The 26,244-nt window shown below is 43.2% G+C and overlaps 1 protein-coding gene across 1 annotated transcript; it reads left to right on the top strand.

Moving 5' to 3' along the window:
• Positions 1-741: 741 nt before the first annotated feature.
• LOC311137506 (uncharacterized protein) lies at positions 742-26,244 on the top strand (the record flags this gene model as incomplete). The annotated part of the gene is made up of 16 exons (XM_084172036.1): positions 742-881; positions 1,204-1,236; positions 1,683-1,804; positions 4,712-4,829; positions 4,978-5,323; positions 6,482-6,694; positions 19,960-20,323; positions 21,920-22,606; positions 22,771-22,918; positions 23,488-23,615; positions 23,718-23,753; positions 23,900-24,174; positions 24,641-24,729; positions 24,844-25,061; positions 25,159-25,207; positions 25,893-26,244. The coding sequence occupies 16 exons, from the start codon at positions 742-744 to the stop codon at positions 26,242-26,244; spliced, it is 3,318 nt and encodes a 1,105-aa protein (XP_084028162.1).

Here is a 26,244-nt window from a genome sequence, read left to right on the forward strand (position 1 = left end):
TTCTCTTGGTATTTGTATTATAAATATTTTTTTCAAATTTGGAGAACATTGATTTGTTCTCAGAGAAAAATAGCCTTCTCTTGTTGGATACATGTCTGAAGGCTAGATTCGGAAAATGTGACGTGCACTTGCGCCTATTTGTAGGCCTGCTATAAATAGGGTCCTGCTGGCACCACAAGCATGTGTATAATTGACAATTGCAGTCAGAGCTTTGCCTCTGGGACTCTGAAAAGCCTATCAATGGTAAGTTCACAAATTATCAACTTTTGTTTCAACCAAGAAGTGTTTGAGTTCAATGTTAACCTCTGAATTCTAAAAGATTGTCTAAGGGTTCAGTTTGACTCTTAATAATCCTTGTAGAGCCTGATAACAGTTCATATTTATACCTTTCTTCATTGCAACTGCTTAGCTTGGTCAAAAGAAAGCAGTTTCCACTGTCTGAATCCCTTCGGAGTTTGATCATTGTTGCGTTGCTTGAGAAAGGTGCATACAGGTATTTTAGTCTTTGAGGATCTATTTGAATGGGTGAATGGTTTCCCAAAGACTAACCTAGACCAACATTTAACAGTATTTACAGCTGTTTTCTCCTTTCTTTTCCAGCTACTCTTACACATGTAAGACAACTGCAACTTGAAACTGGGGCTTTGATCCATGACAAGCTGAGCATTTTTTACTCAAGCAGCAGTCTTCTATAGTAGACACTTTTCCTTTATATTTGTGGGAATATCTGTTGGGTGGACAATGACTTCCAGAAGACCAATGACCCGTTCTTACTCTGGCAATGGGAGGTCCGGCGGCAGCTACAATGAGGAGGAGGTCAGCTCTTCGAATGGCCGCTTGGAGAGCAGCAACTACCTCTCCAATGTCAGGCCTGAAAACAGGTAGATCACCTCTTCTTACTTGTTTCAGTGTGACGCTGGGCATTTTAGTGCGACTCTGTCCACCACACACATTCATTAGATATTTCAGCCATCTCAACATATCTGTGAAGGGTTTCATAAAGTCCAAAATGCTACATGGCAAGTAATAACCAAGTAACAGTATTTCAGCATTCTTAAGAAAAGCACAACTCTTAGAAGACCAGTAAGAATTCCTTTTGTAGCCTACTTTATAAATACAACAGAGTCCCGTGTAAGACAATCTAAGACACAAAACCACCAATATGTCTGATGGGCAGCCTTTATTTGCCTTCTCTCTGAATAGCTACTCAAGGTATTCTCAATCCAGGTCATTGAGGTAATGCATACATTTACAACATCCATTCCAACTAACATATTAACCACACATCCCGGTTTACCCCCAAGAGTGAAAAAGCAAATCTACACCTGTTTTTTAACAATGCTGTAAGTGAACATGTTATATTGACTTTGATGTTATTGAACATTGACGTTGATATACAATTTCATTGATATGACGTTGTTGAAAATATAACTTTGTAAGTACTGTTACCATGTCACTTTTTCAACTGCTGAGAAATGTTAAATGTTTGAGAGAGCAATCTCAATCTCCCTTCATAATCAGTAATGATTAGTAACTGCCTTCTTTCCCTGCCTGGAATAAACAATGTACAGAATAAGGGTTGGCTAAAAGATCCTTGAAATATTGGCTTTCTTATTGGAAAGTACTTTAGCACATGCCCTGAAGAACAGACACTAAAGCTAAAGCACCCTTTCTCTCTCCAGGAGTACATTGTTTGGTGTGATGGCTCAGCTGACTGAGGACACCCAGCCTGTATTTGAGACCACTGTTAAATCCAAGGCCGTGTCAGAGAACTGTAATGTGAAGTTGACATGTGTGGTTACAGGTAGGCCTACCTCCCTCAGAGTTGTGTATGTGTGTTGGAATGCATTAGATAGTTATGAGTTGAGGATTGGTATTACAAATTAGTCATTCTGTGGTTAGTTTGAAAATAAAAGCAGAGAAACAAACCTACTTCTAAACAGCGATGCAAACATGAATTGAGAAGGGCGATAAATGATGATAAACGTAGACTTTTGCTCTTCTTGCGGAAGACAATGCAAAGAGAAAAGTTACTTCAAAATGCTTATGACTGCTTATGAATGCTTATTCTTATGTTTTATTCTAAAGCCCAAACCACCCCGACCCCCTGACCAACGAGTTCAATGCTTCCTTCAATACTCCCCGCTAGGCAAACAGTTCGACCATATCATTAAAAAACACTGGCACATCTTGAGCTCGTCACACTGAGATACATTGGTATCGAACATGTTAAGACTCCTAGGAGGGGGGAGATACTGAATATCTATTACTGAGAAGAGAATTGTATTGGATTCACTGTTTGTCCACCATGTCTACTAAAGGTCTGAACCAAGAGTTTGATATCAGACCATTTCTTACAGGAATATGTCACGTTGATTAGACCTGCCATCCAGGTCTCCACTTGGTCATTTTGTACACATATTACATTTTTTGTAACTACTACATGTGCCCATCATTGATATCAAATTATTAGAGGTACACAAGTTGTTTTTGATATACACTATATATACAAAAGTATGTGGACACCCCTTCAAATTAGTGGATTTGGCTATTTCAGCCACACCCATTGCTGACAGGTGTATCAAATCGAGTACACAGCCATAGGATGCCAGTTCGTCAAACTTCTGCCCTGCTAGAGCTGCCTCGGTCAACTCTAAGTGCTGTTATTGTGAAGTGGAACCGTCTAGGAACAACAACGGCTCAGCCGCGAAGTGGTAGGCCACACAAGCTCACAGAACTGGACCGCTGAGTGCTGAAGCGTGTAGAAAATCATCTGTCCTCGGTTGCAACACTGCCTCTGGAAGCAACGTCAGCACAATAACTGTTTGTCGGGAGCTTCATGAAATGGGTTTCCATGGCCGAGCAGCCGCACACAAGCCTAAGATCACCATGCGCAATGCCAAGCGTCGGCAGGAGTGGTGTAAAGTTTGCCTCCATTTAACTCTAGAGCAGTAGAAACACGTTATCTGGAGTGATGAATCACGCTTCAACATCTGGCAGTCCAACGGACAAATCTGGGTTTGGTGGATGCCAGGAGAACGCTACCTGCCCCAATGCATAGTGCCAATTGTAGTTTGGTGGAGGAGGTATAATGGTCTAGGGCAGTTTGTCATGGTTCGGGCCAGGCCCCTTAGTTCCAGTGAAGGGAAATCTTAACACTACAGCATACAATGACATTCAAGACGATTCTGTGCTTCCAACTTTGTAGCAACAGTTTGGGGAAGGCCCTTTCCTGTTTCAGCATGACAATGCTCCCATGCACAAAGCAAGGTCCATACAGAAATGGTTTGTTGAGATCGGTGTGGAAGAACTTGACTGGCCTGTACAGAGCCCTGACCTCAACCCCATCGAACACTTTTGGGATGAATTGGAACTCCGACTGCGAGCCAGACCTAATCACCCAACATCAGTGCCAAACCTCACTAATGCTCTTGTAGCTGAATGGAAGCAAGTCCCTGCAGCAATGTTCCAACATCTAATGGAAAGCCTTTCAGAAGAGTGGAGGCTGGTATAGCATCAAAAGGGGACCAACTCCATATTACTGCCCATGATTTTGGAATGAGATGTTCGACGAGCAGGTGTCCACATACTTTTGGTCATGTAGTGTAGGTTACTGTAGTTATATCTATGGCCACCACGCGTCCTGCGCATAATGGTCATATGGGCGGGTACTACAACGTAATCTCTTTTTTTTTTTACTGTTGCCTAGGTTTTAACTTGGACACATTTGTATGTATAGAATCCATTATGACCATATGTACCTCTATGACTAATTATGATTGACTACGGGCAAAAGTTAACTGAATTCTTTCCACACCCACCATGCGTCATGTGTGTAATGGTCATGTGAGGTGAAATATGTATATTTTGGGATGTGAGCACTCAGTCCGTTTCAGATCAAAGCGTAGTCAATAAAGCTGTGACGAGTACTGATGATACGAAGAGGCAGGACGCAGAAATCAACAATGTAAAGGTTTACTTAACACTGAGCAAGAGAACAACAAAGCGCGAGTACACGACAAGACACTAACAATCACACACAACACAACACTGAACAGTCCAGGGCTATATAGGGGTGGTGATGAGCTAACGTTGGGTTTCCATTCCGGTGTTGCCGAGGTGGTGCGCTCAGACCGGTGGCTCAGTAGACCGGTGAATCAGAGCGCTGGAGGGGATCGACGGGAGGAAACGTGACAAAAGCAGTGAATTGGGAGCATAAACAGTGTGCGGGCCTTCCGGTTCTTTACAATTATTCTAAAGCGTATTTAGTAACGTAAAAAAAAAAAAAAACAGTACAAAAATAAAGGCAGCTGAGACTAAATTATCAATGGCATAATGTAGGATTAAAAATCTAAGTAGGTTTTGCTGTTGCCTTCCCCACGGCACTTGGGTTGGCTGCTTTTCAACCACAGCAGTAAAACTTGTGGCCTTGCATACTGCTATGATGCAACAGTCTGAAACATGCCTTTGTTCCTATGTTTAAATTATTAATTATTTCATAAGATGCATGAAAATAACTAGTGGCTGCTGTGTGCAAATCTCAAGAGTAACCAGTATATACACAATTAGGATCATGAGGTGCATAATCTTAATGAGAGATAAACATGAAACTATCAATATCTTATCAAAAATAGATTTATTTTAGTATTAAACCAAGTCATTATATTACACTGTATGTCTGTGATGTACCATCTCCATGTGATGTCCACAGGTAGCCCAGCCCCAGAACTGACGTGGTACAGAGACGACATGGAGTTGGACCGATACTGCGGTCTTCCAAAATATAAAATTGGCTGCAATGGAAAAGCCCACACACTCCATATTTACAAGTAAGTAAGACAGAGAAAACCATACACCATTTACACCAGATAATACATGTCTGGAAATTCAACAATTACAATTTGGGTTTTAGATTTGTATTTGTGCTCAATGCTGCCTGCACAGTTCCCTAAATTATTTGAGTCTCTCTCTTTGCAGCTGCACAGTGGATGATGCAGCTATCTATCAGGCTTCAGCCAGGAACAGCAAAGGCATTGTCTCCTGCTCTGGGGTTCTGGAGGTGGGCACCATGAGCGAGTTCAAGATCCACCAGAGGTTCTTTGCCAAGCTGAAACAGAAGGCAGAGAACAAGAAGAGGGAGTTGGAGGAGAGCAGGAGAAGGGGCAAGGAGAACGTCCAGAAGGAGCCTCGGGAACAGCAGCCTCTCCGGAGCGGCCCGATCCCCTCTCAGAGGAAACGCCGGGCCTCAAGCGTCCCCTCCTCACCACCAGATGGGGAGGAGATCACAGTCAGCCAGATAGCACCTGCTGTTGTAGAATCTCCAGTAACACCTACAGAGAATGGGAGCAAGACTCCCAACAGAGAAACCTTGGCCAAAAATAAAATAAAGGTTTCAAATGGTGTAGATTCTGGGGTTGTCAGCAGTAGTCATACAGGACCGGGCAGTAATCATACAGGACCGGGCACCGGTGAAAATTCATATGATGGAGGGATAAGTTTGTCTCAATTTCTGGCAGAGACCCTTCATTCACAGACTGCTGAAGAAAAGATCCCTGCACAAGTGGAGGAAACATTGGCAGTGGAGGCAATGGATACTAGTGCTGCAGATCCTGAAACAGATGTGGAAAAACAAAAAGAGAGAGAGGAGAAGGGGAGAGAGAGGGCGGAGAGAGAGAGGGCGGAGAGAGAGGGGGCGGAGAGAGAGGGGGCGGACAGAGAGGGGGCAGAGAGAGAGGGGGCAGAGAGAGAGAGGGCGGACAGAGAGGGGGCGGAGAGAGAGGGGGCAGACAGAGAGGGGGCGGAGAGCGAGAGGGCAGAGAGAGAGAGGGCGGAGAGAGAGGGGGCGGAGAGAGAGAGGGCGGAGAGAGAGGGGGCGGAGAGAGAGAGGGCGGACAGAGAGGGGGCGGAGAGAGAGGGGGCGGACAGAGAGAGGGCGGACAGAGAGGGGGCGGACAGAGAGAGGGCGGACAGAGAGGGGGCGGAGAGAGAGAGGGCGGACAGAGAGGGGGCGGAGAGAGAGAGGATGCTTGGAGAACTGGAAAGAGAGAAAATGAGAGGGGGAGAACTGCCAATTGAGAGAGAAAAAGAAAGAGGAAGAGAGACAGAACAGTTGCATAGGACAACAGCACATAACAACAGTGCCTCAGAGGTCAAAATGGAGGCTAAGACGCATGCCCACAAGGAGGGAGATCATCACGATCACCACCACATGCAGGAAACTCTTTCCAATGTGCTCCACTCAGTCAAATACTTTTTCTTTGGTAAGAGCAAGAAGGATCATGCTTCTCATGATCATCATGTGAAAGGTCAGGAGAGAGAGAGGGGTCCTCCAGTAGTCCCAACACAGTCATACCCTAGCCTTCCCCATCCACAGGAGCCAGATGGTCAACCAGAGGTGTATAAAAACCCCACAGAGGAGACAGTACCTATGGAGGTAGATGGGCCACAGAAATCCCTGATAACTCTGGTACCACACCAGCAGCCAGATTCATTGGAGCGGTTGAACCCAGATGAACACAAGCATGGAATTACTGTTTCACACCCAGAAGAACCCCCTTCAGCTCCCCAAAAAGCACCAGAGAGTGTGCCTGATTCACTGGAGCATGTTGAGCAGAGGGCCATGTATGTATGTCCGGAGGTGATCAGCAACAGTACAGAGACAGTGCCCAAGTCTGGCCCTCCAGCCCTCAGTGAGGTGAGTTGTGCCTTGTTGCTTCTGAGATCACATTGACCGCTCAGTATCACACTGCAGTAGGGAGCCACTTAAAGGCTATTTATAGACTGTACATTTGTGCAACAGGACTTGAGTCTAACCACCCCAGGCCAACAGCTAAAACTGTATATATGATTAAGCCACAGCAAATAGCTAGAGAAAGTCCAAAGAATATGGTGTGTGCAGATTAATCATTACAGAGACAATGCTGACCAGACCGCCCGCGCGCGTGCATGTTGATTTTGTCCACCCACACCAGACACGATCAGGACACGCAGGTTGAAATATCAAAACAAACTCTGAACTATATCAATTTGGAGACAGGTCGAAAAGCATTAAACATTTGTCAATTTAGCTAGCTAGCTTGCTGTTGCTAGCTAATTTGTCCTGGATATAAACATTGGGTTGTTATTTTACCTGAAATGCACAAGGTCCTCTACTCCGACAATTAATCCACAGATAAAAGTGTAAACTGAGTTTGTTTCTAGTAATGGCTTCTTCTTAATCTTCTTCTTCTGTGGGTTTTATGGCGGACTACATCCAAAAGTTGTTTTGCCTCCACCAACTGGACGGTTTGAAACCACAAAATATATAAGATAAAAAATAAATCCATACTTAATAGGGGAACTAACTAAATCCACCCAAATAAAATAGTACATTGACAAAACAAAACTCCCATTTCTTCCTTCTTTTAAATCTCCATATCTCCCTTCTCAGTCTCTAGGGCCTGAGATGGTGGTACGGCTGTTGACAATATTCCATGTAACTCTTTTGCCGAGAAATCTTTCAGCCCCAGGAACCGTTCCGCCGCAACCACAATGATTTCTATCTTCCTAGATCTTTTCTCCACCTTGGCAGTGCCATTAATCACCATTGCGATTAATTAGGCCACAAAGTCCACCTTTTTAACCTTTAAAATGTCAGGATCATCTTCGTGAAAGGCAACCCCTGCAGCTTGCATTGAAGGCCTATCAACCACCATGGACTCTTCAGGAGCACCATTCAAACCCTAAACCCTTTTAACCGCTGCTGCATAGGAAATGCTCTGTACAACCCTAACTTTGGCCACCTCATTTTCTTTCACCCTTGTCGGGCATTCGAAAGACATGGCTTCATGGTTCCCACCACAATTGCAACATTTTAACTTTTTCAATACTTTTATAACACATTAATTGATCTTTTCCACAACTTGGACATCTCGGTTTCTCCCTTCTGCAAACCCTTGACACATGACAAAAAGCTTTACGGTGATCACACTGCATTGGTCTTGGGATAAATGCTCTGACTTTGTAGTTTATATACCCCAACTGCACTTGAGTAGGGAGAGACTCCATATCAAAAAACAAAAGAACAGATAAACTCTTCCCTTTTTCATCATTCACCACTCGATTCATCCGACGTGCATCAATCATTCCAGGAATATTTTTCATCTCTTTAACATCTTCTTCTTTGGACCTTATATGGTGGTTGGCAACCAACTTACCTCTTAAGGATCGGACCCTTTTTTTCAATTTTCGCCTACAATGACATACCCAAATCTAACTGCCTGTAGCTCAGGACCTGAAGCAAGGATATGCATATTCTTGATCCCATTTGAATGGAAACACTTTGATGTTTGTGGATATATGAAATTAATGTAGGAGAATATAACACACTAGATCTTGTAAAATATCATACAAACAAAAAACATGCGTTCTCTATTAATTTTTTTGTTCCATCATCTTTGAAATGCAAGAGAAAGGCCACAATATAATATTACAGTTTAGGCGCAATTTAGATTTTGGCCACCAGATGGCAGCAGTGTGTTTGCAAAGTTTCAGATTGATCCAGTGAAGCATTACAGTACTGGACTATTTTGTATCAAGTCTGCCCAAATGTGCCGAATTGGTCAATTGATACATTTTCATGTATATAATTATAGAGAACATACAAAAATGATATGGTAATACAAAATGTAAGTCTACACACTCCCAGGAATGTCATACATGATGCTTATACACTAACTTTCACAAATCTAGATGGCCGGGCGGGGTGGGTGTGGCGCCAGAGACAGCAAGGGTTCAAACTGTAGAACCCAGTTCTTACATTTGAATATAAAAATTGATTTTATCAAACAAAACTATGCTACATTTTATCTCTGGGACCCTCAGGATGACAAATCAGAGCAAGATTACTGAATGTAAGTACATTATTTACCTTCAGAGGTGAATGTATCAAACCAGTTGCCGTGATAAGTTTTGTTGTTGTGCACTCTCCTCAACCAATAGCATTGTATTTTTTCACTGTAATAGCTACTGTAAATTGGACAGTGCAGTTAGATTAACAAGAATTTAAGCTTTCTGCCCATATAAGACATGTCTATGTCCTGGAAAGTTTGTTGTTACTTACAACAGTCATGCTAATCACATTAGCGCACGTTAGCTCAACCGTCCCCCGATCCCGTAGAGGTTAAGGTGCATTACCACCACCAACTGGACTGGAGTGTGGACCTCAGTTCATCTTTCAATCACCCACGTGGGTATATGCTCCTAAAAAACCATGTGGAGATGGGAGAGGCGGGACTTGCAGCGCATCAAGCGTCACAAATAGAACCAAGTTCTATTTTAGCGCCTGGCCACTCAGACGCACGCGAGCAGTGTGGGCGCAATAATTGAATAACATGTATGTGTATATTTATTTTGCAACGCTCGCGCATGCGACGCGAGTGGTGTGGCCAGCATGTAGTTTGTTAGTTGTGTGTTCGTAGTCACTGTATCGTCTAAAACAGACAGATAACACTAACCCTTTAAAGAAACTATCAGTAACATGGGGGCAAGTGTGTCAGCCAGGCTCAGTCAGACTATCTAGACTCTTGAGAGTGTGGGTTTCAGTGCATCAGTATCACTCGAAGAGCAACACCTCAAGCAATGTAGTGGGGGAAACAGGGAACCTGCCCAACTTGTATAAAAGAATGAGACCATTGGGGCAGTCTGGTGTTGACTAATACAAATAATTCTCAGAGAGATTGGATAAGGTGAAAAAATGTGTGTTTACAAAAACTCCTATAAATTGAAATGAAAAACATTTTGTAATTCTCTGTGCACTGTTTTCACTGTGCTTTGATGGTAATGACAAAACTCTACCTCTATCTTACTGTCAAACTCTCACAGTTGTATTAGCATCCATTTGCATGTACTGAAGACAATAAGATAGACCATGAAATATGATTACATTTTAACAATGAGCTCTGCTGGAGAATATAATAATCTATCTTGTAACATTAAAGCTGTTCAACCCCGCCCCCCCCCCCAAAAATAAAATAAAATAAAATAATAATAATAATAATAATAATAATAATAATAAATGTGTTATTTCATAGTTTTGATGTCTTCACTATTATTCTACAATGTAGAAAATAGTACAAATGAAGAAAAACCCTTGAATGAGTAGGTGTGTCCAAACTTTTGGCTGGTACTGTATATATATATAGACAGTGCATTGACCCTTATACTTTTTCCACATTTTGTTACGTTACAGCCTTATTCTAAAATGGATAACATTTGGTTTTTTCCTCATCCATCTACACACAATAACCCATAATGACAAAGTAAAAACGGGTTTTTATACATTTTGCAAATCTATAAAAAAACAATAACTGAAATATCACATTAACATAAGTATTCAGACCCTTTACTCAGTACTTTCTTGAAGCACCGTTGGCAGCGATTACAGCCTCAAGTCTTCTTGGGTATGACGCTACAAGCTTGACACACCTGTATTTGGGGAGTTTCTCCCATTCTTCTCTGCAGATCCTCTCAAGCTCTGTCAGGTTAGATGGGGAGTGTCGCTGCATAGATATTTCCAGGTCTCTCCAGAGATGTTTGATCGGGTTGAAGTCCGGGCTCTGGCTGGGCTACTCAAGGACATTCAGAGACTTGTCCCGAAGCCACTCCTGCGTTGTCTTTGCTGTGTGCTTAGGGTCATTGTCCTATTGGAAGGTGAACTGTCGCTCCAGTATGAGGTCCTGAGAGCTCTGGAGCTGGTTTTCATCAAGGATCTCTCTGTACTTTTATCCGTTAATCTTTCCCTCGATCCTGACTAGTCTCCCAGTCCCTGCCACTGAAAAACCTCCTCACAGCATGATGCTGCCGCCACCATGCTTCACCGTAGGGATGGTGCCAGGTTTCCTCCAGACGTAACGCTTGGCATTCAGGCCAAAGAGTTCAATGAGGTTTCTCATGGTCTGAGAGTCCTTTAGGTGCCTTTTGACAAACTCCAAGCGGGCACTCTAACATCTTCCGTCTGGACACTCTAACATAAAGGCCTGATTGGTGGAGTGCTGAAGAGATGGTTGTCCTTCTGGAAGGTTCTCCCATCTCCACAGAGGAACTCTGGAGCTCTGTCAGAGTGACCATTGGGTTCTTGGTCACCTCCCTGACCAAGAACCTTCTCCCGCGATTGCTCAGTTTAGGAAGAGTCTTGGTGGTTCCAAACTTCTTCCATTGAAGAATGATGGAGGCCACTATGTTCTTGGGGACCTTCAATGCTGCAAAAATGTTTTGGTGCCCTTCCCCAGATCTATGCCTCGACACAATCCTGGTTTTTGCTCTGACATGCACTGTCAACTGTGGGACCTTATATAGACAGGTGTGTGCCTTTCCAAATCATGTCCAATCAATTTAATTGACAACATGTGGACTCCAATCAAGTTGTAGAAACATCTCAAGGATGGTCAATGGAAACAGGATGCACCTGAGCTCAATTTCGAGTCTCATAACAAAGGGCTGAATACTAATGTAAATAAGGTATTTCTGTTTTTAATTTCTCATGAATTAGAAAACATTTCTAAAAACCTGTTTTCGCTTTGTCATAATCGGGTACTGTGTGTAGATTGATGAAGGGAAAAATTAATTTAATCCATTTTAAAATAAGGCTGTAACGTAACAAAAAGTTAAGGGGTATGAATACTTTCCAAATGCACCGTGTATATATATATATATATATATATATATATATATATACACACACACACAGTATATACACTACCGTTCAAAAGTTTGGGGTCACTTAGAAATTCCTTGTTTTCGAAAGAAAAGGATGCTGACCTTCTAGGCAGAGTTGCAAAGAAAAAGCCATATCTCAGACTGGCCAATAAAAAGATTGGTATATTATTTTTATTGGCCAGTCTGAGATATGGCTTTTTCTTTGCAACTCTGCCTAGAAGGTCAACATCCCAGAGTCGCCTCTTCACTGTTGACGTTGAGACTGCACTTGTTTTGCGGGTACTATTTAATGAAGCTGCCAGTTGAGGACCTGTGAGGCGTCTGTTTCTCAAACTAGAAACTCTAATGTATTTGTCCTCTTGCTCAGTTGTGCACCGGGGCTTCCGACTCCTCTATCTATTCTGGTTAGAGCCAGTTTGCGCTGTTCTGTGAAGGGAGTAGTACACAGCATTGTACGAGATCTTCAGTTTCATGGCAATTTCTCGCATGAAATAGCCTTAGTTTCTCAGAACAAGAATAGACGGACGAGTTTCAAAAGGAAGTTATTTGTTTCTGGCCATTTTGAGCCTGTAATCGAACCCACAATTGCTGATGCTCCAGATACTCAACTAGTCTCAAGAAGGCCAGTTTATTGCTTCTTTAATCAGCACAACAGTTTTCAGCTGTGCTAACATAATTGCAAAAGGGTTTTCTAATGATCAATTAGCCTTTTAAAATGATTAACTTGGATTAGCAAACACAACGTGCCATTGGAACACAGGACTGATGGTTGCTGATAATGGGCCTTTGTACGCCTATGTAGATATTCCATTAAAAATCAGCCGTTTCCAACATTAACAATGTCTACACTGTATTTCTGATAAATGTGATGTTATTTTAATGGACAAAAAAATTGCTTTTCTTTCGAAAACAAGGACATTTCTAAGTGACCCCAAACCTTTGAACGGTAGTGTATATATATATATTTGATCCCCTGCTGATTTTGTACGTTTGCCCACTGACAAAGAAATTATCAGTCTATAATTTTAATGGTAGGTTTATTTGAACGGTGAGAGACAGAATAACAATAAAAATATCCTGAAAAACGCATGTCAAAAATGTTATAAATTGATTTGCATTTTAATGAGGGAAATAAGTATTTGACCCCCTCTCAATCAGAAAGATTTCTGGCTCCCAGGTGTCTGTTATACAGGTAACGAGCTGAGATTAGGAGCACACACTTAAAGGGAGTGCTCCTAATCTCAGCTTGTTACCTATATAAAAGACACCTGTCCACAGAAGCAATCAATCAGATTCCAAACTCTCCACCATGGCCAAGACCAAAGAGCTCTCCAAGGATGTCAGGGACAAGATTGTAGACCTACACAAGGCTGGAATGGGCTACAAGACCATCGGCAAGCAGCTTGGTGAGAAGGTGACAACAGTTGGTGCGATTATTCGCAAATGGAAGAAACACAAAAGAACTGTCAATCTCCCTCGGCCTGGGGCTCCATGCAAGATCTCACCTCGTGGAGTTGCAATGATCATGAGAATGGTGAGGAATCAGCCCAGAACTACACGGGAGGATATTATCAATGATCTCAAGGCAGCTGGTACCATAGTAACCAAGAAAACAATTGGTAACACACTACGCCGTGAAGGACTGAAATCCTGCAGCGCCTGCAAGGTCCCCCTGCTCAAGAAAGCACATATACATGCCTGTCTGAAGTTTGCCAATGAACATCTGAATGATTCAGAGGAGAACTGGGTGAAAGTGTTGTGGTCAGATGAGACCAAAATCGAGCTCTTTGGCATCAACTCAACTCGCCGTGTTTGGAGGAGGAGGAATGCTGCCTATGACCCCAAGAACACCATCCCCACCGTCAAACATGGAGGTGGAAACAATATGGTTTGGGGGTGTTTTTCTGCTAAGGGGACAGGACAACTTCACTGAATCAAAGGGACGATGGACGGAGCCATGTACCATCAAATCTTGGGTGAGAACCTCCTTCCCTCAGCCAGGGCATTGAAAATGGGTCGTGGATGGGTATTCCAGCATGACAATGACCCAAAACACACGGCCAAGGCAACAAAGGAGTGGCTCAAGAAGAAGCACATTAAGGTCCTGGAGTGGCCTAGCCAGTCTCCAGACCTTAATCCCATAGAAAGTCTGTGGAGGGAGCTGAAGGTTCGAGTTGCCAAACGTCAGCCTCGAAACCTTAATTACTTGGAGAATATCTGCAAAGAGGAGTGGAACAAAATCCCTCCTGAGATGTCTGCAAACCTGGTGGCCAACTACAAGAAACGTCTGACCTTTGTGATTGCCAACAAGGGTTTTGCCACCAAGTACTATGTCATGTTTTGCAGAGGGGTCAAATACTTATTTCCCTCATTAAAATGCAAATAAATGTATAACATTTTTGACATGCGTTTTTCTGGATTTTTTTGTTGTTATTCTGTCTCTCACTGTTCAAATAAACCTACCATTAAAATTATAGACTGATCATGTCTTTGTCAGTGGGCAAACGTACAAAATCAGCAGGGGATCAAATACTTTTTTCCCCTCACTGTATATATATATATATATACAGTACCAGTCAAAAGTTTGAACACAACTACTCACACAGGGCTGAATTTTTTTTTATGTAATACTATTTCTACATTGTAGAGTAATAGTGAATACATCAAAACTATGAAATAACACATATGGAATCATGTAGTAACCAAAAAAGTGGTAAACAAATCAAAATATATTTTATATTTGAGATTCTTCAAATAGCCACCTTTGGCCTTGATGACAGCTTTGCACACTCTTGGCATTCTCTGAACCAGCTTCACCTGGAATCCTTTTCCAACAGTCTTGAAGGAGTTCCCACATATGCTGAGCACTTGTTTGCTGCTTTTCCTTCACTCTGCCGTCCGACTCATCCCAAACCATCTCAATTGGTTTGAGGTCGGGGGATTGTGGAGGCCAGGTCATCTGATGCAGCACTCTATCATTCTCCTTCTTGGTAAAATAGCCCTTACACAGCCTGGAGGTGTGTTGGGTCATTGTCCTGTTGAAATACAAATGATAGTCCCACTAAGCCCAAACCAGATGGGATGGCGTATCGCTGCAGAATGCTGTGGTAGCCATGCTGGTTAAGTGTGCCTTGAATTCTAAATAAATCACAGACAGTGTCACCAGCAAAGCACCCCCATACCATAACACCTCCTCCTCCACCAGTCTAATGTCCATTGCTCGTGTTTCTTGGCCCAAGCAGGTCTCTTCTTATTATTGGTGTCCTTTAGTAGTGGTTTACATTTACATTTTAGCAGACGCTTTTATCCAGAGCGACTTACAGTTAGTGAGTGTATTATTTAATTTTTTTCATACTGGCCCCGCCGTGGGAAACGAACCCACAACCCTGGCATTGCAAGCGCCATGCTCTACCAACTGAGCTACACGGGGCTTCTTTGTAGCAATTTGATCATGAAGGCCTGATTCACACAGTCCCCTCTGAACAGTTGATGTTGAGATGTGTCTGTGACTTGAACTCTGTGAAGCATTTATTTGGGTTGCAATTTCTGAGGCTGGTAACTCTAATGAATTTATTCTCTGCAGCAGAGGTAACTCTGGGTTTTCCTTTCCTGTGGCGGTCCCCATGAGAGCCAGTTTCATCATAGCACTTGATGATTTTTGCGACTGCACTTGAAGAAACTTTCAAAGTTCTTGAAATTTTCCGGATTGACTGACCTTCATGTCTTTATGTAATGATGGACTGTTCTTTCTCTTTGCTTATTTGAGCTGTTCTTGCCATAATATGGACTTTGTCTTTTACCAAATAGGGCTATCTTCTGTATACCCCCCCTACCTTGTCACAACACAACTGATTGGCTCAAACGCATTAAGAAGGAAATAAATTCCACAAATTAACTTTTAAGAAGACACAACTGTTAATTGGAATGCATTCCAGGTGACTACCGCATGAAGCTGGTTCAGAGAATGCCAAGAGTGTGCAAAGCTATCATCAAGGCAAAGGGTGGCTATTTGAAGAATCTCAAATATAAAATATATTTTGATTTGTTTAACACTTTTTGGTTACTACGTGATTCCATATGTGTTATTTCATAGTTTTGATGTCTTCACTATTATTCTACAATGAAAAAAATGGTAAAAATAAAGACAAACCCTTGAATGAGTAGGTGTGTCCAAACTTTTGACTGTTAGCGTATATAATGGTTGTTTGATTGTAATCCTGCCCACGACTTACTGACATTGTTCAATTTAATGTTATACCAAAGACAACGCAACAATATGACACGTCATGGATTAATTTAACTGAAAAACTGATATGGTTCTATTTAATCGCTTGACTTCCCTTCCTGTTGAAATGCAATCTGACAGATTGTCTCAGTAATGTAACTAGAATGGACATTTCTCTCAATGCCAGTGTGACACATGATGACACTGATTCTATTAGTCCTCTATGGTGCTAATTCCATTAACCTCAAAGTCTATTGTCCATTGTGTTTATATTGGATTAGAACATCATGTGCAGTAAGAGGAGCTGCTCTCCACACTTCACACAAACTTGCACCTGGCAAGCAATGGTTTTGTGGACATGTTTCTCCATAATGTGGAACTGCAACTCCCCTTTCCTCTTGTGGCCAGTTAATGTTAGAAGTTGTGGCAAATCAATTGGAGGAACTCATAACAATCGACAGAACTTTGTTTGCGCACAAGAGTGAGAATTCTGTGAAAGAGGCCTAGTTCTGGCTAGAGTTCAATTTTTTAGACTGAACGTGACACCAGTTCCTCTTCATTAAACACAACTTCTATGGGCTCTCCTGTTCTAACACGTCATGGAACTGCACGTGTCTGTTTTTCGTCAGTAGCACATGGAAGTGATTTATCATCCATGACGTCACATAAGAAAATGAATGACCTGAGAAAAAAGGCAGGGGAAGTTGTAGATAGGACTCACATAGATTTCTCAAAATGATAAATGTTATTATTCAGATATTTATACTACATAGTGCTCTTCAAACAAACCTGGAATCCAGGAAAAATATTGCATTAGAATATAATTTTTCTGCATCTGATTGTTTTAATTAACATGGAAACTGCTTTTGCCACAGGCATTGTTACTTTTTAAAGGCTTCGTTTTTCAAAACAGTAAACATGTTGATACAAATATAATTTATGACTTTTATGTTAAAATCACGTGTTGTCCCTATTTCCCCAATGACAATTACATTTTCTAAGCATGTGCTCAGCAACGGCAAATTACTTTGAGCATTAGTCACTTGCAATGGGATGAGTTTATATTCCCTTGCCAACAGATAGGCACTCATTCATTCAGCTCACTAGCTCATTGTGCAAACAACACACCTGTTAAAGACTGGGGAAATCCCCAATTTCAACACAACAGGTCAATTTTCAGCATCATTTAACCTACCTGACAACGAAATACCTGAATTATCCCAACACATGGTCCCCCTTTAAATACATTACTGCAAAATAGAAAAGCCTGAAATAGAATAAAGGATAGAATGGTTGAATTTATTGCATCATTCATTGTATCATCAGAGCATATGATTATTTTGCTGATTAGACTGCCATATGTAATACAGTAGCAGTATTTGGATTACAGGTTTTTTCCTTGTGTGGAAAAAAATAGGAACCGTTTACCTTATCTGGTGCAGATAAAGCTGCACGTTTTTAAACACTTGTCACGATCGCCAATGAAGTATGACCAAAGCGCAGCGTTGGGAGTTAACATGATGATTTTAATAATCACACGAGAATACAAAACAAACCACGATCGTGAAGTCCTCAGTGATAACTACTGAACAATGAACAAAAACCCACAACCACAAGGTGAACACAGACATTTAAATATGGCTCCCAATCAGAGATAACGAGCCGACAGCTGACACTCGTTACCTCCGATTGGGAGTCACTGACCAAACATAGAACGCGAACACCTAGACACTACCCACAGTACACAACACACGGAAATCTACACACCCTGACTAAACACAAAAAGTCCTAGAACCAGAGTGTGACAGTACCCCCCCCCCAAAGGCCCGGACTGCGACCGCGCCTAACTACAAGCAAACAGGGGAGGGCTGGGTGGGCATTCCTCCTCGGCGGCGGCTCCGGCTCCGGGCTTCCTCCCCACTTCCTCTCCAACCCCCCAAAGTACCCCCGGTCCTGCCCAGCCCCGCCGGCCGGAACCGGACTGACGACACGCGCCCCTGGCCTGGCGCGTGGATCCTGGCTGGACGGCTCTGGCGGATCCCGGCTGGACGGCTCTGGCGGATCCCGGCTGGACGGCTCTGGCGGATCCCGGCTGGACGGCTCTGGCGGATCCCGGCTGGACGGCTCTGGCGGATCCCGGCTGGACGGCTCTGGCGGATCCCGGCTGGACGGCTCTGGCGGATCCTGGCTGGAAGGCTCTGGCGGATCCCGGCTGGAAGGCTCTGGCGGATCCCGGCTGGACGGCTCTGGCGGATCCCGGCTGGACGGCTCTGGCGGATCCTGGCTGGACGGCTCTGGCGGATCCTGGCTGGACGGCTCTGGCTGGACAGGGCTGACGACGCACCCCGTAGGCTCGGTGCGTTGAGCAGGGACAGGCCGGGCTGGGCTGGCGAAACGCACCACAGACTTGGTGCGGGGCGCAGGAACAGGCCGAGCTGGGCTGGCGACGCACCCCGTAGGCTTGGTGCGTTGAGCAGGGACAGACAGAACCGCACTGGGGACACACACCCCTGGCCCTACACGGGGATCAGGAACGGGCCGGACCGGACTGGAAACACCCCCCAGTACCTCTCGCCGTACCTCCACACTTTCCATCCCCTTCGTAACCAGTGGCCCCCTTAAACTGGCGGCCATATCTGCCAACCTCTTGCACTCCTCCGGGCCGTACACCTTCTGCCCCGACGTCGTGAGCCCCCCCCTAAAAATTTTCTGGGGGTCTCTCCTCTCGGGGGACCAGGCCTCCATAGTCCTCTCCCAACCTTCGCTCTTCTGGCTCCACCACTCGTTATCCAACTGCTGCTTGGTCTCGTTGTGGTGGGTTTTTCTGTCACGATCGCCAATGAAGTATGACCAAAGCGCAGCGTTGGGAGTTAACATGATGATTTTAATAATCACACGAGAATACAAAACAAACCACGATCGTGAAGTCCTCAGTGATAACTACTGAACAATGAACAAAAACCCACAACCACAAGGTGAACACAGACATTTAAATATGGCTCCCAATCAGAGATAACGAGCCGACAGCTGACACTCGTTACCTCCGATTGGGAGTCACTGACCAAACATAGAACGCGAACACCTAGACACTACCCACAGTACACAACACACGGAAATCTACACACCCTGACTAAACACAAAAAGTCCTAGAACCAGAGTGTGACAACACTTGACATTTGCCAACACTTGGTTTCAATTAACCTTGAGCCTAATCGATATGGTAAGGGGGAGTTCATGAAAACTGACAGGTTGTACTTTTTTTTTTTTTTTTTGTCCGTGGTCACACAAACATTATGTACACGTTTGCTGATATAACATGTTCACCAAGGTTATACAGTTCACTTATGTTGAAAACTCTGGGTGACACTTTATTTGGATATTCCCATATACTGTAGATTACCTTCAGATGGTCATATATCAACAAACTATCTGTTGATAAGAAACTGCTTGCTAAGGTTACAGTAAGGCTTAGGTTTAGAAAAAGGGTTAGGATAAGGCTTAAGGTTAGAGCTAGGGTTAGTAGATAGTTAGTTGAAATGTTGTTGACAGTTATTGAACATCTACGGAACATCTACAAACCATCTCCTTGGGTCTATCCAAATAAAGTGTTACCAAACTCTGATAGGGATCTCTAAATGTTTTGGAATTATATTATATCTCTGGTCATTCTTTAAAACTGATTTATTATGGAAAACATAATAACAACAGTCTAAAATAAGCACTAAGTGTCCAATAGTCAAAGGTGAACATACTGGTCCTTGGTCACGTGGTTGGCCATAACAAATAGTTTGTCAATGATTTGAAATCCCTTTCCGTTGCAGATAATCATTATTGGGTTGTGGTACTTCCCCAAAGCTAAGTGTAGATAAAGATTCACAGTCACAAAATAATATGATTATATCGGCTACCACTAAGGTAAATCCAAACATAGTAGTTATCATGGTGTTGTTATTAATTATGGTGTTGTTCAGGGCTTTCCAAATACTATGTGAGTGTTGATGTCATGTGGTACTAAACAGATGTGTTGTTTTTGCCTCAAGGCTGCCGAGGACCAGACCCAGACAGACCCGGTCCCCCACGTGGTTGTCTCAGCCCCACATGAGCAAAACATCCAAGTGTTTTCATCCGGGACTGTTCAGGTGACAAGACATAATGACAAAACTGAAGATTTACACAAACAGGGTATATTTGACTCAACACGGAACCCAGACCCCAGCAGTGGAGCAGGTCCCCACATGTCAAACCTCACTAGTATGGATGACAGTGGGAGTGCTCCTAACAGTAATGTCCCACCCACAGTCAGCCAGGGCCTAATGACAGTGACCATCAAAAGTGAAAAAGAGAAGGAAATGCATGTGGATAAGAAGGGCATTGAAAGTGTCTATAAGAATCAAGGAGAGAAAGGTGATGTAAAAGCAGAGAGTCAACCATGTCCCACTTTAAATGTGAGTGCAGGGATATTTGATTTCAAAACACCTGCTGTGGAAGAGAGAATTGAAACATGCCATTTTAAAACACAAGAGCAGCAGACTTTTACTTTGGATGATAAAGTTAATACACAAGATTCTAAATCACAAGACAAGTATATTGATACTTTGCAAGAGAATGTAGAGACAATTTCTTCAAAAGCACACATGGAATGCATCCCAGTTTTAGAGGAGAGTAGAGAGAAGATACATAAAAAGGAGTCGGAGATACATTTCAAAAGCTTGGAGGAATCTTCTTCCACTTTGCTCCAAAATAGTTTAAAGAATAGAGATCTAATACCAGATGAATACCCTCCTGTGGCAGAGGAGAGCATAGAGGACAATGATCTCAACACAAAAAGGAAATCTACCTTAGCTTTGGAGAAAAGTGTTGAAAGTGCCGTAAAAGTGGAATGTACTCCTGCTTTGGAGAAAAGTTTAATGGACTGTTCATTTGGCAACCAAAAACAGGTGGCACCTATTGCGCAGAAGATGGCTGAGGAACAGAATGTGAGATTACAGAGAAATGAGGTGCCGACCCTCACTATTGAGAGACAGGTTGAAATGGAAGAAATTGTGACTGAGATAACGGTAGAAATGCTGGGTGAATCTAAGAGCCACTCAGAGACACAGCCTGTGAGAGGCTCTGCCATTGTGCCCGCTGAGCAGCCAGTGTCAGCATCAGTTACCAGTCGAAAGGCTAATGCCACTCATCTGGGTGGATATTCTGGAAATGTAACAGAGATTAGAATCGTAGATTCTGCTCTTAAAATCCCAGAAATCAAAATTATTGTGACAGAACAACAGACAAAAGAAGAGCAAATGATTATACCAAATATAGAGATTACGGAACCAGAAGTCAAAGAGCCTAAACAGCCATTAATACCAATTACACCCAATGAACCTACATCAGAGCCAGACATTTTCCAAAAGGATGATGCAAACGAAGTTTCAGACATAATGATCACAGAAAAAAGTGCAGCTGTTACCCCAGTGACAATAGATGTGACACCCACTCAAGAAAGTAAGTGGAATAATATTATCATCCAAACAACGGAGAAAGTGCAGGAAGTTAAACCAGTTGAAGAGGCAAAAACGCCTATGGCAGAGCAACCATCTAAGAGTGAGTGCCTCACAAAGACAGATATTAAGTTAATTCCTAAAATAAATGTTTCATATACTGATGACAGTGAACTCAGGAAAACAGACCATGAGCATCCACAAGTCAAGCCCCCCGTCTTAGATAGAGGAAAGCCAGAGGAAGCACCCAAAGTGCCTTTGTTTGTGGTCCCTCCTATTTCTGTAATCTGTGAGGATAGCCCTTTAGAAAGCAAAGAGCTTCTTAAAAATGAGAGTAAAGAATCAGAATCATTGGCAGATATGCTCAGGGGGGTCAAGAGTGATTTAGAAAATTATTCTACCCCTGAGTCTGACAAACCCCATAGTATTCCACAGAAACAAACTATAGAAACAAAGGAACAGAGTGTGATAGACAACACCACCTCTGTGTCATATAAACCCTCAATGCCAACAGAAGAAACAACAATCCAAAAAGCTGAGGACATCAGTATTAATGAAACTGATAAGGTAAAACCACTCAAAGAGTCAAGGATAGAGTCTTACATCATTGGCGATGAACCAAGAGAAAGAACCCCTATTGAGAGGCTTGCTGTCAAACCGCCAACACCCCCCAGGAGTCCCAGTACTCTTCGCAGGTTTATGTCCAGGACACCCCCTGCCATTACTGTGGATGATCCTGCTAACAGTGAGAAGGCAGGATTGGAGCAGAGTGGTGGAGACACCCCAACATCCTCCCTGTCCTGTGAGAGCAGCCCCAGGCTGAAAAGAAGGGACAGTCTGACCCTCATCCGCTCTGCCACGCCTGAGGAGCTGGCATCTGGAGCTCGCCGCAAGATCTTCATCCCCAGGGAGGGAGAAGGGGTTGGGGTAGTGGTGGCGCTGGGTGTGGGTGGTAGTCCACTGGACACCCAGGTCAAGGAGGTGGCTCCATACTTGTCGCCCAGTCAGGCTCGCAGGGCAGTATTCCTGCAAGCCCCAGCAGGCTCACAGACCCCACCGCTGGAGAGACGCTCCCCTCTGCTGAGCCGTAGGAAGGCCACCCTGGAGGTGCCCAAAGTTGTGGAGACCAGCACCCAGGAGCCAGAGAGCCCCAAGACTGAGGTCAAACCTCCTGAGAAGGAGAAGCTGAACCCCTTCAAAGGTAAAACAATAAACTATTATTAATCCAATATTGTTTGTATGCCCATCTCTTGGTGTTGGTGTCTCCTATCAGCAGGGGCTGATCAGGAAGCTGCCACTGAATGAAGTGGAAACGTTAGAGAGAATCATGTACAGTATACCTTTACCTTGTGTCCCCCCTCCTAGCTCCTCAGGTTATCCGTAAAATCAGGGGAGAGCCCTTCCCAGATGCCTCAGGACACTTGAAGCTCTGGTGCCAGTTCTTCAACGTGCTCAGTGACTCCTCAATCAAGTGGTACAGGGACGAGGAAGAGATAGTTGAGGTGAAAAGAAGGTAAATCCCTAGGGCATCTCCCATCCGAGAGTTTACAGTAACTGATTGCAATACAATCTAGTGATGAAATGGCATTTATATTCACGCTGATCAAAGCATCATGCATTTACAGTATTAGACACCTGCCCTCTGAAAACAGTTGCTTTGTACAGGATTACTGTAAGCATTCATTAATAGCCCCATTGATTGGTTAAACTGGGCCCAGTGCTATATATGAAGGACTAATGTTGTGAAGATGAACAGCCTTTAACTCTGGGAGGTGTCCATGTTATGTGACCAGCGAGCCCACAGCTGTGAGCCTGACTGTGACACAGGGAGGTGAAGCTTTGGCCAGACACAGCCACTGAAAACTGAGACACTATTTCGCCATCACCAGGGGGGTTTAAAGTGTATATCTGTGCTATTGGCTGCTAGGCCAGCAAAATCTCCCCTCACGCAAGCACGGCACGCAGCACTACTGTCTGTCTCAGTCCCACAGTGACCTCTTGTGGAGGTGAACACAATATTGAATATGCTGTGATCGTGTGTCTTGTGTCACGTCAACCTTTTTATCTTCCTTTATTTCCCAGTGGAGGAGATGAAAGCCAAGTAGCGCTGGCCATCGTCCAGACATCCAGTCAAGATTGTGGGGTGTACGGCTGCACAATCAAGAACGAATTTGGGACTGATTCAACTGACTTTCTTCTCAGTGTAGACAGTAAATTATTTTAACTAAATGGCATTTTTCAAATCCCACAACATTATTTCAACCATTTGTTCCATGAGTTACTAATTGTGTTTGTTTTTTCTTTTTCTGCAGTACTTTCAGAGTACTTCTTGCGTAAGGATTTAGAGGGTAAGCCTCACAGGCACTGAGGAGGTTTATACAGTATTAACTTATACTTACTGTATTGTTGACTACCTTATTGCTATGATATAACACATTGTTATTGCTCCTGTGGAGAGTTTCTGAGATTGTCTATCATATTCTGTCCTTTACAGTTGGAGAAGAGATAGAAATGACTCCAATGCTATTCACCAAAGGCCTTGCAGACCCGGGCTACTGGGGGGATAAGTTCTTTGGACGCATCATGACACAAGAGGCCAACCTGGGAGAGGGCTGTGAACACAAGGCCTGCAGGGTGAAGGTCATCTATGGCCTGGACCCTGTGTTTGAGTCCGGAACCAACTGCATCATCAAAGTACAAAACCCCATTGCCTATGGGACCAAAGAGGACAGCAACCTTGCAGAGAGAAACATGGAAATGACTAAGCAGGTGAGTCTTACTGTACATCTACAGTACATTACATCATGAGGACAGCCCTCCTGTAGTGTTATGTATTGTTCTGACTTGGTATTGAAGCATAGGAAGTCATCTGTACTGGGTCATATTCATTAGGCACCAAACAGAAGAAAATGGACTGAAACAGGGAGGGAACTGACTACCTGAACTTGTCCAATAAGAAACGTTAATGACCGTTTTCTGTTGCAAAACATTTTCTACGGTATGCCCTAATGAATACCACCCTGGTGACCTCTGGTGGGATGACAAAAGAACAGCATTCAGGTACAGATTTAAGAAACTAAAAGAGTCCAGGGTTCATACCAATGCTTAACGGGCTTTGATTAGTTTAAAATTGAATTGGAGAGCCTCTGGAGGACCCCTGAGTGTATAGAAAAAGCCTATGGAAAAAAGAAAATGTGACACAAATGCAATGCATCTTTGCATTTTGTCTCACCAGGAGTGCAAAATCCATAACACAGTTCGGGAGTATTGCAAAATCTTTGCTGCTGAGGCGAGGGTGATTGAAAACTTTGGCTTTTCACTGGAGTAAGTAATATAATGACTGCAATTCATATTTTGATCATTATCAATGATCATTATCAATACACAATAGTATGGTTACGTCATTCTTTCCCTTTGTTTTTCTGCATGCTTACACAGAGTGAGCCCTCTTTATCTGATGTACCGCCCTGCCAACTCCATCCCATACGCCACTGTGGAGGCTGACCTGAAGGGCATCTTCCTCAAGTACTGTATGATGGATGCCAAAGGCAGGCTGATCACCAGAGCCACCTCAGAGGTGGAAATGAAATGCTGCTCCTTCCAGCATTGGATCCACCAATGGACAAATGGCAACTTACTGGTCACTGGGCTGGAGGGTAAGAAAGACTAGCAGACAAGGTCATTCTCAAAAGAAAAAGATGAACAAAAGGCAGTTCAAACAACAAAATGATCCATGTGCTTTGTTTATTTCAGGTGTTGGACCAAAGATCACTAAAATTAGAATCGTCACAAAATTGAAGGGGTTTGTATATCTAAATATCATTAAATATTTAGGTTGTCATATGGAAATACATATTGAGGCTCAGTGTTGGGGAAGCTACTCTGAAAATATAGATTACCAAGCTACCAATTACTTCACACTGGAAGAAGTTCAGCTACATTACAGCTACCCTTAAGAAAAATCAAGTTTAATTAACTATAGTTATTTTGAAAAAGTAGTTCACTACATCCAAACTTCTAAGTGAAAAATTATCATATGTAAATCTGAAATGTCATAGACTACAAATTGCCAGGGCAGATCACTTTGGGGTCATATGTAAAACAGAATGTGTAATTTAGCCTATTAAACATTTCAAGTGAGAATTAAGCAGGTCTGATGCCTAAATAAATTAAATGGTTGCCTACTTCACCCATATTTTCTTATCTTTTTGCAAAACAAAAAGGTAGTGTGTAGTTCCAATAGTTAGCTACATTGGAACTACAAAAAGTAATGAACAACTGAAAACACTACCTAGATTTGAATTAAGTTCAACTACCAACAAGCTACTACTATATGTAGTTAAATTACTAGTTGAACTACATGTAGTTCTCTACTCCCCAACACTGTTGATGCTATTATTTGAAGTAAGCCTATATGTGTGCTAATGTTTTACCAGTTGGTCCACATAATCTTATCCAACTCTAAGGAAATTACTTCTGCATTGCAGGTATCAAGGCCTTACAGATGATGGTTCTCCTAAGGTGTTTGAGCAGTTCCTTACTCAGCATCAGTGTAACTACTACTGTGGGCTTCTCAGCCTGAGAACCCTGAAGCCCATGGACACCCTGCAGCAGCCCCCCAAAATCAAAGGCTCACGGAGCCCCCTGCTCGGCAGGAAGTTGGGCTCGTCCAGCCCTCAGCTCAACAGGAAGTTGGGCTCATCCAGCCCCCAGCTACAGAGAAAAGAACTGAACAGCCCCTTGACAACCAGAAAGGCCACTTCCAGCCCAAAGGTGCCAAGAATGACTGGGGAGACAGCCAAACCCAAGGCCGATGACAGTCTCAAAGTTGTGGTATGA

The sequence above is a fragment of the Coregonus lavaretus genome (genome assembly GCF_964263955.1).
Source record: "Coregonus lavaretus genome assembly, chromosome: 11".
NCBI lineage: Eukaryota > Metazoa > Chordata > Actinopteri > Salmoniformes > Salmonidae > Coregonus > Coregonus lavaretus.